At 53.8% G+C, this 14,214-nt stretch overlaps 1 protein-coding gene across 2 annotated transcripts in view; it reads right to left on the bottom strand.

The window, feature by feature from the left end:
- The window catches only part of IPO9 (importin 9), a 44,643-nt gene that overhangs the window by 7,667 nt on the left and 22,762 nt on the right, over positions 1–14,214 (bottom strand). For both annotated transcript variants that reach the window (XM_029068965.2, XM_029068963.1), the window contains 11 exons: positions 13,453–13,553; positions 13,167–13,225; positions 12,484–12,635; positions 11,031–11,129; positions 9,632–9,738; positions 8,170–8,309; positions 5,021–5,180; positions 3,320–3,546; positions 2,356–2,504; positions 1,556–1,684; positions 161–436 (listed from right to left, as the gene is read on the bottom strand). In XM_029068965.2, coding sequence (XP_028924798.1) covers positions 161–436; positions 1,556–1,684; positions 2,356–2,504; positions 3,320–3,546; positions 5,021–5,180; positions 8,170–8,309; positions 9,632–9,738; positions 11,031–11,129; positions 12,484–12,635; positions 13,167–13,225; positions 13,453–13,553 — 1,599 coding nt within the window. The remainder of the gene's footprint in view (positions 1–160; positions 437–1,555; positions 1,685–2,355; positions 2,505–3,319; positions 3,547–5,020; positions 5,181–8,169; positions 8,310–9,631; positions 9,739–11,030; positions 11,130–12,483; positions 12,636–13,166; positions 13,226–13,452; positions 13,554–14,214) is intronic.

The following is a 14,214-nucleotide window of genomic DNA, read 5'->3' as shown; positions in this document are numbered from 1 at the left end:
GCAGGTGGCGGAGCCAGGATGAAAACCCAGGTCCTCAGATTCCCCGGCCTGAGAGCTCCACTAAGCCCCGCTCCTTCTGCCGGAGAAAGTCAGGGAGGTGGGGAGGGGGTGGGAGAGGGGAGGCGAGGGACCTGGACGGAAACACCCCCCCGGATGTCACCTGCATGACGCTGAGGGTCTCTGCCTGTTGCATCTTGCTGAGGATGGCCCGCAGGATCTGGTCCAGGCTCTCCCCCAGCCCCCGGCCCGTCTTGGAGATGAGTGTGGAGACCAGGCGACCCACGAAGGCCGCGGTGAACTCTGAGGTGCGGGGATCCAGCAGCTGGCTCACCACCTGCATCACGTACCACAGCCCGTTGTGGCCCTGGTCGTCGTGCCACTGGGCAACCTGTTCCAGGGCCACCGAGACGTAGGCCCTCAGGCACTCGCCGCCGTTCTGCAGGGAGGAAGGAGATGGCCCAGTCAGGAGGCAGAGGGTGGGGGCTGGGAGCTCCGCCCTCACTCCCAGGATCCACTGGGGACTCCGGAGCGGACACCCAGTTCTCGACAGATCGAGGGGCTGCACGGTGAGCTCTTGGCCCCGGGGCTACGTTTACAGGGGGCTCAAATCCCTGTAGGTCAGTGAGAAGCACCCCCACACCTTCTGCCCAATGATAGCAAAGTTGGCAAAAAACTCCAAAGGCAAGGGGAAATAGCCTTGTCATCGGTCAGAGGAGTGGCAGTTGGGAGTGAACATAAGGAGAGGTAAGGAAAACCAGGAATCTTGGCCAGGCTCTGGCATCCTCTGCCAGACAGCTCACGGTAGGCAGGGTTTGGGCAGGGGCTTTCCGGTCCGGCAACCCCGAGGTCAACGGGGCAGACCAACTGAATTTCAGCTCTCTCCCTCCCCAGTGGTCTTGAGGCACCCCCAGAGAGCAAGCATCCAAGCAAGCTGAGGTCACTGCCCCGTGGGCAGCAGTTATCAATCAGGAGACTGGTGCGGGGCAGAGAGGAGGCCCACGAACAAGGTCAAATTCTCATAGCCTACTGGGCTGAACTGTGCCCCAAAATTAAAGACTCAAAACTCACACCCGCTCACCTGGGGAAATATGTGAGGGCCTTCGAAAGCATAGAGAGCATCAGTGAAATGTGTCTGTCCACGCTCAGGTTTGCTCTTTGCAGGCCCGGCAAACCCTGGTGCCATCGTTCAGGATCCAGAGCCAGGCCCGGGGGGCGGTGGTGGCGGCGGCAGAGGCAGGGCTCCCCCGTGGCAGTGGTGCCCTGAGGGCCCAGGACACTCAGTCCGGGTTTTTAGCTTCCGGTTAAGAGTGGTGGCTTGGGCTCTATTCCAACCTGGCCAGCTAGGGCATGGAGCCTCGGAGGGGCTCCAGGAATCCCCCCCATCCTCACTGGAGAGATCGGGCAGTTTCCGAGTCCACCAGTACCTCCCCGGGCCAAGATGACTCCAATGCCGGGCCATTCCAAGCTTTGAGCTGTGGCCCGGTGTCCAGCCTCCAGGACCGGTGAGCCGGGCTCAGCCAGTCACCCCGCCGGCCTCCCGCAGCAGTACCATTACCTGCATGGTGGCATTGTCGTCTGTGTGTAGCGTGCACTGGGCGACGGCGGGGAACGCTTGACAGATGAGGAGCTGGGAGAGAGGAGGCTTAGTGTTCCGCACCACCGTGGTCAGGATGTCTATGGCTGTCTGAGGAAAGGGAGAGGGAGGGGGAGAGCCCATCAGATGCTTCTGTGGGGTGCCAGGGGGTGGTCGGGACAGCGGCATCCACTCTCTGGGGAACATTGCTGGTCAGGCCCCGGGGCCCGGTGAGGACGGAGGTGACGCTCTGCCTTATAGTTCCTCTCTCCCTCCGCCATCCATTCCTCCTTCCTCTGCTCCTTTCTGGGTGACTGGGGGCAGGAGCATAGTTCCTTTCCACACTCAAAGTGAAAGGTTGGTAGGATGGGCACAGCTAACTCCTTTCTCCCCAAAGCTGAGGCCAGACACACCCAGCTCACTGGAACCACGGGCCCTGGCACCCCCAGCATAAGCTCTGGCTGAGCAGGAGCGGACAGGGAGCACGGGAACCTCTGGCCCTCTGAGGAGCAGCTCCCATCACTTACTCCTCGGGGACGGGGCAGCCGTGGCACTCCTGTGGGCAATTCCCAGACCCTCCACTGGAGCAGGGAGGCTTAGTATTCAGCCAGGCCGCTGGAATCCCATCCCCTCCCTTCGAGGCCTGTGTGCAATGACCGGGGGGTGGTGAGAGAGAGAGGGACAGAGAGACAAAGAGAGATAGACAGATGGGCTGTGGCCTCCCGCCCTGCCCGGCCGCACCGCCCCCACCCGGGGGCTCTCTCGCAGTCCTGGCCCCTCACCGCACACAGCCCCGCCGGGATCTTGTCGGCTGGGGCCTGCATGATGCTGACGAGGGTTGGTATGAGCCTCATCTGCATGGGTCCCTGGCAGGCCTCGATCTGAGCCAGCTCCTTGAAGATATCCTGGGCCAACGAGGCCACAACGGGATCTGGAGAGACAGAGGAGGCGGCAGTAGCAGTCAAAGAAGAGCCCACAACAGATCGGTGACTTGGGCCGGGGCTCAGGCGATCTGATCCCCCGCCTTCACCTTCGGAGTCAGAAGCAATCGGGAGCGATGATCAGTTTGACTGACCGCCTCCTGAGTGCAACACACTGTACTAAGCATTTGGCAGCAAGGCCTAGTGGAAAGAGCCCAAGCTAGGAAGTAAGAAGACCTAGGTTCTGATACTGGCTGCTCCACCTGCCTGCTGCGTGACCCTAAGCAACTCATTTAATTTCTCTGTGCCTCAGTTACCTCGACTGGGAGATCCGATTACCCGCTCTCCCTCATTTAATTTCTCTGTGCCTCAGTTACCTCAACTGGGAGATCCGATTACCCGCTCTCCCTCCTACTTATACTGTGAGCCCTTTTGAGACAGGGACTGTGACTGACCCAATTAACTTAAATCTACCATGGTGCTTAGCACCTAGAAAGTGCTTGACAAATACCACAGTTATGAAATATTATCAAGTAGACAGGACACGGTTCCTGCCCACAAGGAAATCAAACTCTAACAGGAGAAGCAGGCACAGAGGTGTTACCTGCCCAGGTGGCTCATTTATCTCACTGGTGTCCATTTAGTCCCCTGTCCCCTTCCCCTCCGAGTCCCCCACCTCAGTTTGGGGTGAGTTGGTAAAGCCCGATCCCCTTCCTTCCACGTGCCGGCTCCTTGCCAACGGTGGCTGGGTGGTTCAGCGGCTCAAGCGAAGTTAGCACTCCTCCCTTGCTCAGCCCGCCCCCCCCGCCCTCCCTCCACCACCCACCGTTGCTGTACTTGAGGAAGATGGCAATAGTGAAGGGGCAGATCTTGTTCTCCACGCTGGCAGTGAACTCCGGGTCCACCGTGCAGACGATACACAGCGTCTCCATCACCAGGTTGAGCACCTCCGAGCTGAACTGGGCCGCCAGGTGGATCAGGCCGTCGAGGACGCTGGGGAGGAAGGGCCGGAGCACATGGCTACTCTCCGAGATCTTCAGCTGGTCGCAGTACCTGGAACGAGGCAGAGGACCGTAGTCAGGCACAAGCGCTGGGCATGGTCCACTGGGCCAGCTCAGGTGGGGCTCGCTCAGGAGGCTTGCGGTATTGCTTTTGAACCGGGACTCCCGGCCCAGGACCCTCAGCCGCTTGCTCTGTGCAGGGGAATGTGGGGCCGTCTGTTTGCTCCAAGTAATCAGTCATTGGGACTGAGGGGTTGTTTACTGTGAAAGGTTGCTGGATTCCCTTCAATGCTCTTTTCATCCTCCAGTTCTTGGCCTGACAGTGGTTCCTCTGTCCTATGGTGCTCAGCTACCAACCCAGAGACATGGCCCTTCTTTGGTGGGGCTTCAAGTTGAAAAGCATGTCTTTCTTACACCTCAATCATTTTTCCTTCTGATATCAAGCCACCGAGGTCTTCAAATGCCAAGTCTCTGATGCCCGGCCTGCCTTAGAAAAACCCCCGGCTCCCAACCTCCCGCCAAAGGGACGGATGGGAGTTACTTCAAAATGGAAACGGCCCCATCTCTGCAGAGCTTGTGATAATGATAATAATAGTATTTGTTAAGCGCTTACTATGTGCCAAGCACTGGTTTAAGTGCTGGGGGAGATTCAAGGTAACCAGGTTGTCCCACATGGGGCCCACAGTCTTAATCCCCATTTTACAGATAAGATAACTGAGGCACAGAGAAGTGAAGTGATTTGCCCAAAGTCACACAACTGACAATGACAGAGCCGGGATTAGAACCCAAGACTTCTGCATTCCGGGGGGGCAGGGGAGGGAGTTCCTGGAGGGAAATTCCAGAGTGGGAATTTCCCCAAACTCAATGGTAAACATAACAAACTGAGGACTATGCATCAGCTTCTGGACTCCTAATAGATTCCTTGACATTTTCCAAGTAAAATCAGTCGCTGGCCCTGCTGTGTGACCTTAGACAAGTCATTTATCCTCTGTGGATCTCAATTTCCTCATCTACCAGAGGGGGAATAACCCCAGCCTCTCTCTGCCTCACAGGGATATCACTGATGAGAAAGTGCTTTGGAAAAATTAAAAAAGCACTCAGCAGATTCACGAACCCAAGTATTACCAACCATGTGGTGAGTGCTGAATCCAGGCCCAGAGAACCCTCTGGTATCTAAAACCCCAGGCAGCAAGACCCCTGGAAAGCCAGGCCTACTCTCTCAATCCTTCCTACTAAACCTGACTTACCCACCAATCCCAAGCAACTCTGGCCTGGTTTGGCACAGGGTGGGTGGGAGGAAAGCAGAGCCACTCATTGTCAGCAATGAAAAGGTGAGCCAAAGCAGGGGAGAGAGAGCAGGAGCCCTTTGGCTGTGCTGTGCCAGAAGTCGGACCAAAAAGGAGGGAAGCCCCACGGCGCAGGCTCTTCAGGCTCTGCCATGCCACAGTGGTGGGCCCAGGTTTTGCTCTTGATGGAGGTTTGGAGGGGCCCACCTTCCCCCAGCCCAAGATTCCCAGCCCACTCACCCCCAGATAGCTCTGACGGCAGAGATCCGCACGGAGGGCGGCTGGGTCTCGTGTAGGCCGCTGACCGTAGCCTGTAGGAACTGCTGGATCAGCTCCGGGGACATGGCCGCTGTGAACCGACTGGCAGCCCAAAGGGCCCGGCCCAACAGGAATGGAGACACTGGGGGTTGGAGAGAGAGGGAGGGAGGGTGAGGAAGGGGAAGGCGGGGAGGGAAGGAGAGAGTGGGGGAAAAAGGAGGGGAGAGAGGGAGAGAGAGAGAGAGAGAGAGAGATGCAGCTGTGAGGCCCCTGAGCTCTTAAAACTGACACCGTACCAGCTTCCCAAGCCCATCCCAGCCTGCAGCACACCTGAAAAAATGTCAATGGGTTCAAGAAAGGTTTGAATCAATTCAAGAGTGGGAGGGGCAAAATTAGAGACGTTGGAGAGCTCAAGAAGGGTTAAACAGATAGTCACAATTTCTGTGTGGCTCAGTTCTCCCTTCTGTGAAGTGGGGAGAAAATATCTATTCTCCCTTGCCCTCCTGCTTTTTATGATATTTGTTAAGTGCTTACTATATGCCAGACATTGTACTAAGCACTGGGACTGATACAAGCTCATCAGTTTGGACAGAGTCCCCGTCCCACATGGGGCTCACAGTCTTTATCCCGATGAGAAGTGACATGGTTTAGGAGAGAGCACAGGTCTGGGAGTCAAAAGAACCTGGGTTCTAATTCTGACACCACTACTTGTCTGCTTTGTGACCACTTAACTTCTCTGTGCCTCGGTTACCTCACCTGTAAAATGGGGATTAAGACTGTGAGCCTCACGTGGGACAGAGACTGAGTCCGACCTGCTCGTATTGTAGCTCTAGACTAAACCCCTGGTGGGCAGGGAATGTTTCTACCAACTCTTTTGTGTTCTCTCCCACGCACTTAGTATACTGTTCTACACAGAGTAATAATGCAGTAAATATGATTGTTGCTACTCAGGCTCCTAGTTATTAGTTATTATTACTGTTATTATGTCCCTGTCAGATTATTGAAGGGAAATGTTAGGGATGCTGCATGTCAAGGAACCAACCAGCCCACAGCCTCTCCCCAAATCCTGAGCTATTAGCATCAGGGACAGAATTCCGGGCAGGGCTCCGTGAACAGGTGGCTTGGTCTCTGGCCTCTCTCTCCTATACTCTCAGGGCTGAGAGAAGCTGTACTTTAGGGAAAGCGGAACAGGAGAGGGTTGGGATGGAGAAGGTCGGGACGCCCAGGCTCTGCTCCTGCCTTGGCCTCTTATGATTACAGGACAAGCCACTTCTCTCTCTTGAACTCTACTTTTTCCCACGTCTCTTCCTTTGAATCATGACTAAACACCACCCCTCCTCTTTCTCTTCCAGGAAGCCTTCCCAGATTCACCTTGCTTGACCAGTCCCTTGAATGGTGCCATACATTCAGTTCTGCCAGAACACAGCAATGACATGAGAGAATGCTCTTCTGCCGACGTGCCTGTGCCTTGACCTGTGCCTTGATCTTGTGTGAGCAGGGTCAATCAACCAAGGGTATTTATTGAGCACTTACTGTTTACTGAGCACTATACTAGGTGTTTGGGAGAGTGCAATATAACAGAGTTAGTAGACCTGTTGCCTGCCCACTTGGACCTAACAGTCCAGAGCGGAAAACAGGAATTAATATAAATTACAGATCTGTACACAAGTGCTGAGGGTGAACTAAACATCTACTGCTTAAAGGATAAAGATCCAGATGCAAGGGTGATGCAGAAGGGAGAGGCAGTATGGAAAAAGGGCATAATCGGGGAAGGCCTCTTGGAGGAGAGGATGAGAATAAACAGTTGTGCACATGTGTACAATGTGGATCTTTCACAGGGCTTTTCTTCCTGAGGTGGAGAGCACCATCCCTCATTACAAGAGAAAAGGAGATCCTCCCCTACGTACTCAAGCATGCCTCCATATTTTATGTTTCTACTATTCTTTCACAATTGCTTTTGGTTTATTTTGAAATGTTGGTGTGCCCCACTGGCCTTTCGGCCCCCTAGGGGAGTTTTCTTCTTCTGTTCATTCCCCACAACAGCCAGCCCAGAAGCATAGACCCCCCCAGCCCCACAAAAATTTGGAAGAAGAGCTCCTATCCTCTGCTCATCTCACCAAGAAGACACTGAGAGGTTGAACAACAGACTGGCTACGGCACTTGAGCTCATCAGGAAAATGATGCAGGAAGTTGCAGAGCAGTGGTGGGGAGAGGGAAGAGTGGGGAGAGAGAGAGAGAAAGAGGGAAGGAGGAAGGGAGAGGGAGATGGAGAGGGAGGGGGGAGGAGGGAGCGAGAGAAAGAGAGAGAGTGCATGTGTGTGAGTGTGTGTGTGTGTTTTAGCTTTGAGCGGCTGCAACTATTTTGGGATTTGGGCTCTGAAAATGAGAACAGCCTAGCAGGCGCATTGCTCTCCACCCCAGCCAATGCAGCACTCCTCTGAAAAGCTGCCTCCATTAGGATAACGTCTGCTCTTCTGCCTTAGGTCTGAGCAGGGACTATCAAAGGGTCCAGGCCCCAGAGGGCAAGGACCATGGCCAAATGATTTGGTACTGGGCGGTGGCCAGAGAGGAATCTAACAGACGTCTGGGAGGCGGGCCGGGGGGCTGGGACGTCAGAGCCACGGAGAGGCCAGTCGCTTGGGTGACACACCTGAGGGCCGAGCCAAGGAAGAGGCCAATCCTCAGCTGAGGCTCAGGAGAATTCAGAAGTTGAATGGGGGTGCTTTTTTAAGGCAAGAACACAGAGGTTGTAGTCACTCGGGTGCAGACTAGGAGAACATTCAAGGAATAGACAAAAAGTCAGGGGAGGAGAGGAGGGGCTCAGTGGACGGCCCATGGCTGTTCCAGACCTGATCCAAAAAGAAGCGGAAGGAGAGTCCCACAGTGGAACGGCGACAGTCAGCCACTCGCTCCCTTTCCCCGTCAAAGTGGGCAGGGGCCGACAGAGTGGTCCGGATGTGACTCCCGGGGAATACCAGAGGAATTCGACCTGGGGTGGGGCAGGATTTAAAGGCAGCCAGGTCCCACTCTCCAACCTCAGGTGGTACGGGACAGCTCTGCAAACATGGGCTTGCAGACACCAGGCCGCCAAGGAGACCGCTGAGGGGAGGGGGCCCGGCTCCGGGCCGTACCGGACAGGTTGAGGTCCGCGAGCACCACGCCGGTCAGGAAGCCGTGCATGTCGAAATGCACCCTGCCGTTTTTCACGCTGTCGGTGATGATGGACTTGACGGAACCCAGAGCCAGCATGCAGGCTTCGTGAATCTTCCACCTGCCAGAGAACAGAGAGGCTGTGGGCACACAGGACCCTTTGGGCCCTGAGCTGGGGGTGGAGAGGTTGGGGTGGATGGGAGACTTGAGCCACAACGGCCACACCCAATTCCACTAACCGGGGCCTCCTCTTCTGCCTTTCTGATCAAAACCTGCAGCTCCAAGGCTGGGTGAAACGGCACGTTTGTCTTGGACAGGTATATGCCTCTTGCTGCCGGTGTCCTTTGGGAGTGAGGAGGATGGGTGGACCAGGACAGCTGTGGTTACAAGCGCCTAAACCCGAGGCTGCCTCTTGCCTCCCAGTCTTTGGCATCTATTACGGCTCCTAGCACCACCTGCCCCTCAGCTTCAGATTTCTCCCGCGCACCCATGTTCACTCTTGTCCCCCCGCCAGAGAATCACGGAGCGGGTGGAAACGGAATCAATCAATGCCATTGACTGCGTGTTTACTGTGCGTAAAGCACTGTACTAAGGGCTCGGGAGAATACACTATAAGAGTTGATAATAATTACGATATTAAGCGCTTACTATGTGCCAGGCACGGTACTAAGCGCCGAGGTGAATTCAAGCATGCCGGGTTGGACAAGTCCCTGTTCTGCAGAGGGCTCACAGTCTTAATCCCCATTTCACAAATGAGGTAACTGAGTCCCAGAAGTGAAGTGACTTGCCCAAGGCCACACAGCAGACAAGCGGTGGAGCCGGGATTAGAACCCATAACCTTCTGACTCCCAGGCTCGTGCTCTATAGAGAGATACCATCCCAGCTTTCAAGGAGCTTAAAATCTAGAGGGGGAGACAAGCATTAAAGTAAATTACAGGTAAGGGAAATAGAGTAGAAAGATATAGACAGAAACATAAGTGCCGTGGGGCCGGGATTGGGGTGAATATCGAAGTGCTTTAGGGGTACAGACCCAAGTCCATAGGTGACATGGAGGGGAGGGAGAATAGGGAGGGAGAGGGAGGGGTTAGTCAGGGAGGTCTCTTGGAGATGAGACTTCTCTGAAGGTGGGGAAGATTGGTGGATCGCCCGGGCATGGGACAGCGTTTGCTGCAGAAAGAAGCCGAAAGCTCGGGGGCCAGGGGAAGAGGAACAGCAGAGGTAGGGCAGATTCCACCACTCAATCAATCAACAATCAGTGTACGACTTGGAGCTGACACCCAGCCCCCTGAAACAGCCCAGCAGCCCCCAGAACTGGCAACGCCTGGACTGGCCATTCATTCCCGGGGTAGGGTCAAACTGGGAGCCCTGGGGATGGATGAGAAGAGAGCCCAAGGTCCAGAGCGCCACCATCTCCCTCGGCCACACCCGCCGTCCGCTCCTTACCAGTGCTCGGTGCCGCTGCTCTTGGTCTGCTCTGCCTCCTGCAGGTGGCGGGTAGCGGCGGCAGCCAGCGCCGTGGCACTCTCATTCTGGAAGTCGGTGGCCACCGCCTAGGGAGCAGGAGGAAGCTCTCAAAATCCGGCCCCGCTGAATTGCCAGAAGCCTCAACTAGGGTCTGGCCAGGCAGACGGGGTCAACTGCCGTGGGTGAAGACACTGGAGCAGCAATCCCTTTCACGATTCGCTCTGAAAATCACAGCCCCAAATCTGGTGGGGGAGGAAGAGGGTGCCTCTCCAAATCCCTGGGCATTGATTTGGGCCTCACCTGAAAGGCTCTTCCTCACTTTGGCTTTGTCCAGTGCTCTCGGTGAGTCCCGCACATCAGCCTCATCTATCAGCCTGGCCAGGTCCACTCTTTCAGGTAAGAGCCGCAGGGATTGGCCCTTCTGGCCACCCATTCCGGTCTGACATACCCTGGTGGTGTTCCCGCAGTACTTCTTGCACACAATGGAAAACTCATTATACACCCTCACTAATGATCCAGATAACTGAGGCTGAAGATTTGGAGGATCTGAACTACTTGGACAGTTTGCCTGGGCCAACCCAGCTTTAGTCAGTAAAGTTCTCCTCACTTCGTCCAGTGAATTCCCTTCAGCTACACCAATATCAAACAACAGTTTTCTGGGAACCCAAAGCGAGGTTGGCCCTAAGGATGTCCACGGCCCAAGTGATTTGGGAGATTTTTACTCTCTGAAGGTGATTCCTAACTTGGGGAGAACAGGCTGACTCCTTGCCACACAGTGGTGTTTAAGTGAGGGAAAAATTCCTGTGCCTAGATAGCATGTCTTGGAAAGGCAAAAATAGTTCAGCAGTTTTGGCACTCTTAACCCTCCCAATCTCCCCACACTGAACGACGCTCAGCCTGAGATGCCAGGATGGGCGGAAGCAAGGGCAGCTGGCACCCTGGCACTGAAACCAAAGGCAATGGGCGCAGATGCTGAGATGCTTATCTTCCAGCACCTCTGTGCCATCAAATCTGTCCACAAGTGAGTTGGGATACATAAACACTTGCCGGAGACTGGAGCAAGGGAAAACGCTTCTGACGGAATAGCCTCGGCTCACCAAACCGCTCTGACCGTTGCTCAGCACTGATCTAAACTTGTTGAAATCTTGGACACAAGTGTTCCCCGGCTCAGGAAGGTGCAAGTGCCAAGTACTGAGAGGACAGGCCTTGAGTCTCACCATTTCATTTGGAAGCTTTCGCCTGCCAAAGCCTGGAATAACTCCAACCCCTCCCTTCCACCAAGGACAGGGTTTCATCCCGGGCTAGGGGCCTGGAAAGAAGTGTTAAAGCCCACGTGACTGAGAATCTCCAGCTGCCCCTCCCACAAGGGTCCTCTTACCAGCAAAAGGTCTTGGGCGGCGATTCTGACGGTGTAGGAGAATGTGTCGTCATCCTCATCCTCGACAAACTGCTGAGGGTTGGCGGTCCACACTTTGATCTGGAAGGAAGGGGGAAAAACCACGGTCTCTCCAGGCTACTCTCCTGGCTCAGAAAGGGCTAGCAAATGGATTGGTGAAAAAGCAGTCACAACCTTGTTTCCTTTGCTCTAAGCAGGAAAACTTGCCTTTATTTAAGGTTGTACAGGGCCTCAAGGTAAAGCGCTAGATGGAGGGAGCCAGTGGAGTCTCTAGAAACACAGTTTTGGAATTTTCCGTTCTCTCCCCCCGACCCCCGATCTTCCCGTCCACCTCCTAAGCCCCATTACTTGAACCTGACAACCCCCAATGCACTGAGACCTGGGCTAGTACTTGTGTGGCGTTTTGGAAGGACTAACCGAGAGGCAGATCCTGCCCACAACCAGTGCACAGTCTATCACAGGAGGCTGAACAGTTGCAAATGCACATGATGCATAAGAATGCTCAATCAGTCGATTGGTAGCGTTCATTGAGTGCTTACCGTGTGCATAGCCTGGCACCCGTAAGGGGGTGAATTTCTCTGAGGGTGTGAGGTAAGCAGTAGTCCCCTGCTGGGGAGGTGGGGGAGGAGAGGAATTCAGGCTGTCCTACTTCTGGATGAGGCTGGATTTAGGCTGCGGCTGCAGCCGGCTCAAGGGTTGGAGAGAAGTGTGGGGTGGCCATCCTCCCCTCCTCAGGACTTAGTCACCTGCCCTGCTCCTCTGAGATTCAAGGTTGGGCGGATAATGCCACCTAATAGGGAGGTTGGAGGGATGGAAAAAGGGAGCTGGAGAAGGCCGGTGACTAGCTCCCTTCAACAGGATTCGGCTCTTCCCTCCGTTCCTTCCTCCCTCACCTGGCAACCGTCTTTGAGCCAATCAGAGCACTTAAGACAGCTCTGAGTCAGCCCAACTATTTATAGATGAGGTGCCATTTCCTGTCTTTCACCTCTTCTGGCCGAGTTTCTGAAGGCCCAAGATGAAGGTCTGGTGGTTGACCTAGCCTCTTTCTTCTGTCACGTGAGCTCAAACTCTGGAGGTGGAAGCGATGGGACAGCTATCCCTGAGGGGCTCTGGAGAAGGTGGGGGCAGCGTGGGAACGGGTCCCCTCCTGGGAGGACTCTGAGATCACGCGCTCCATTCAAGTCCTCCACTTAAGTCTGCCCCAGGCTCAATTCATGGACTGCGTCTAGCCTGACTAGCTTGTATCTTCTCCAGTGCCTGGAACCTAGTAACTGCTTAATAAATACCATGTGGCTGAAGGACTTATGTATATATAAATATAAATATATAGTATAAATATAATATATATTTATATATATATAAATCCTTCAGCCACAGCTGCTTTGGGATACCATTCTCGCCTCTCTCTATTTCCTGAGCCCAGGCAGAGCCTCACCTGCTCCTCAGTTATCTGCATGTAGAGGATGATGTAATAAATCAGCTCGGGCAAGGCTTTCTTCACGGTGCTTTTGAACTTGCTGTTTTCAAGCAAAGCGTGGACAAACTCAAAAATGCTGAACACGAGGTTCTCAAAGCCCAGCACTTCACCTGAAGAGAGGTGGGCGAGAGGAGAAATCAACAACCAAAGAGCAGACTCAAAGAGATCCCAGGTGCCCAGGGCTGGAAAGGACTATCATTCCTGAATCAAGATATGTTGGAAGAGGATACAGGACCACCAGACCAGACTGATCTGGTGGCAGAGGAGAAGGCCTTCTTCTCCATGGCAAAAGCCAAAATTATATTTCTGATCTGTCTTTTGGCCCAATGGCAACAGGAAGAAGAGGCAGAATAATCCCAAGGGAGGCTGGGTCTGATGCCAGCAAAGGGGCATCTGAGGAACAGATGAGGCCCAGCCGGTCTCCTCCAGGTCTCATCTCAACCACTTCCCGACTAGAGAACTACTACAGCTGTGTCCCCTTGGCCAGAGGGATCCCCGACTCCCTGCCTTCAAATCCAGCCCAGTGGGACAAGACTTGCCAACGAGAGCCACAAACCATCAGGCTTCCCGCTTTGTCCTCTTTGATCTCTCAGACCCAGCAACCCTGGCAGACACCCGCTAACCCCCCGATTTCTGCTTACCATCAGAATCCACAGGATCTTCCACTTCTTCCGTGTAATTCACTTCTGTCCTCACATAGGTACAATGAGTTCAGGAGGAGCTTTCAAAATGTACAGATCAAAATGACCATTTGAATGAGAGGCCTCTAACTTCCGCTATTCTCCCTTGCCCCACCTCTTTCCGGAACACCCCTAGGCATCTGCCCTGCTCACGTTTGGGGCAGGGAGCTCTGTCCGGTCAGATGGTGTCCACACCTGCCCTGGGCCCGGGCAGCAACTTGGCAGGGTGCCCTCAGAGAAAGGATATAAGGCAGCACTTTCCGTCAGGGTGTTCCAGACGATGGGCAGGATCTGCTGCATGGAAGACACCATGTGCTTGGGGAAGTTTTTCACCAGCGCCGTAACTGCCTGAAAGACAAAACAGAAAGCCCATAGTCAGTCGACGTCCTCGGCTTAACCAAAGTTCCAAGAGAGTGAGGGCAGAAGGGGACCAAATCCTATATCGAGCACCTGACACCTGCTGATGTTCAACATGTACAGCAAAAGAGCACCACAGAAACAATGGAAATTGCATTAATATGTTCCCCAGGTTAAAAAATAAAGTGGACTCAAATATAAGTATTAAAAAACAGTGATAAAATCTGTGATATAATTACAAGAGCAAATAGTAATGTAAGTATGTACCACTAACATTGAATTTGTTTTGTATGTGCACAAAGGTAAATATTTTATTTTGTAAGGGTTATCTTTAACATCCTAGTCAACAAAAAGATTCTGCTAATATCAAATAGCAAAAAGGAAAGAGTCAGCTGCTGAGATGGGCTTTTAGTCTTTCTAATTCAAGTGAAAATACTTCAAAGGATGAGGGGGTGGGAAAGGAGAAAGAAAGCTAAAGGAGGGAGGTGTTTGAGCCCTAGTAATGCCAAGTGAAAGGGAGCTATGTGAAACACCGGCATTAAAATTAATCCCCCAAGAGCGCTAAAAACAATCAATCAAGAGTATTCATTGAGTGCTTACTCTCTGTAAAGCACTGTACTAAGCCCTTAGAAGAGCCCAACAGAAATAGGAG

This window comes from Ornithorhynchus anatinus, chromosome 7, assembly GCF_004115215.2.
Source record: "Ornithorhynchus anatinus isolate Pmale09 chromosome 7, mOrnAna1.pri.v4, whole genome shotgun sequence".
Lineage (NCBI taxonomy): Eukaryota > Metazoa > Chordata > Mammalia > Monotremata > Ornithorhynchidae > Ornithorhynchus > Ornithorhynchus anatinus.
This window is presented reverse-complemented; position numbering and strand designations above follow the sequence as displayed.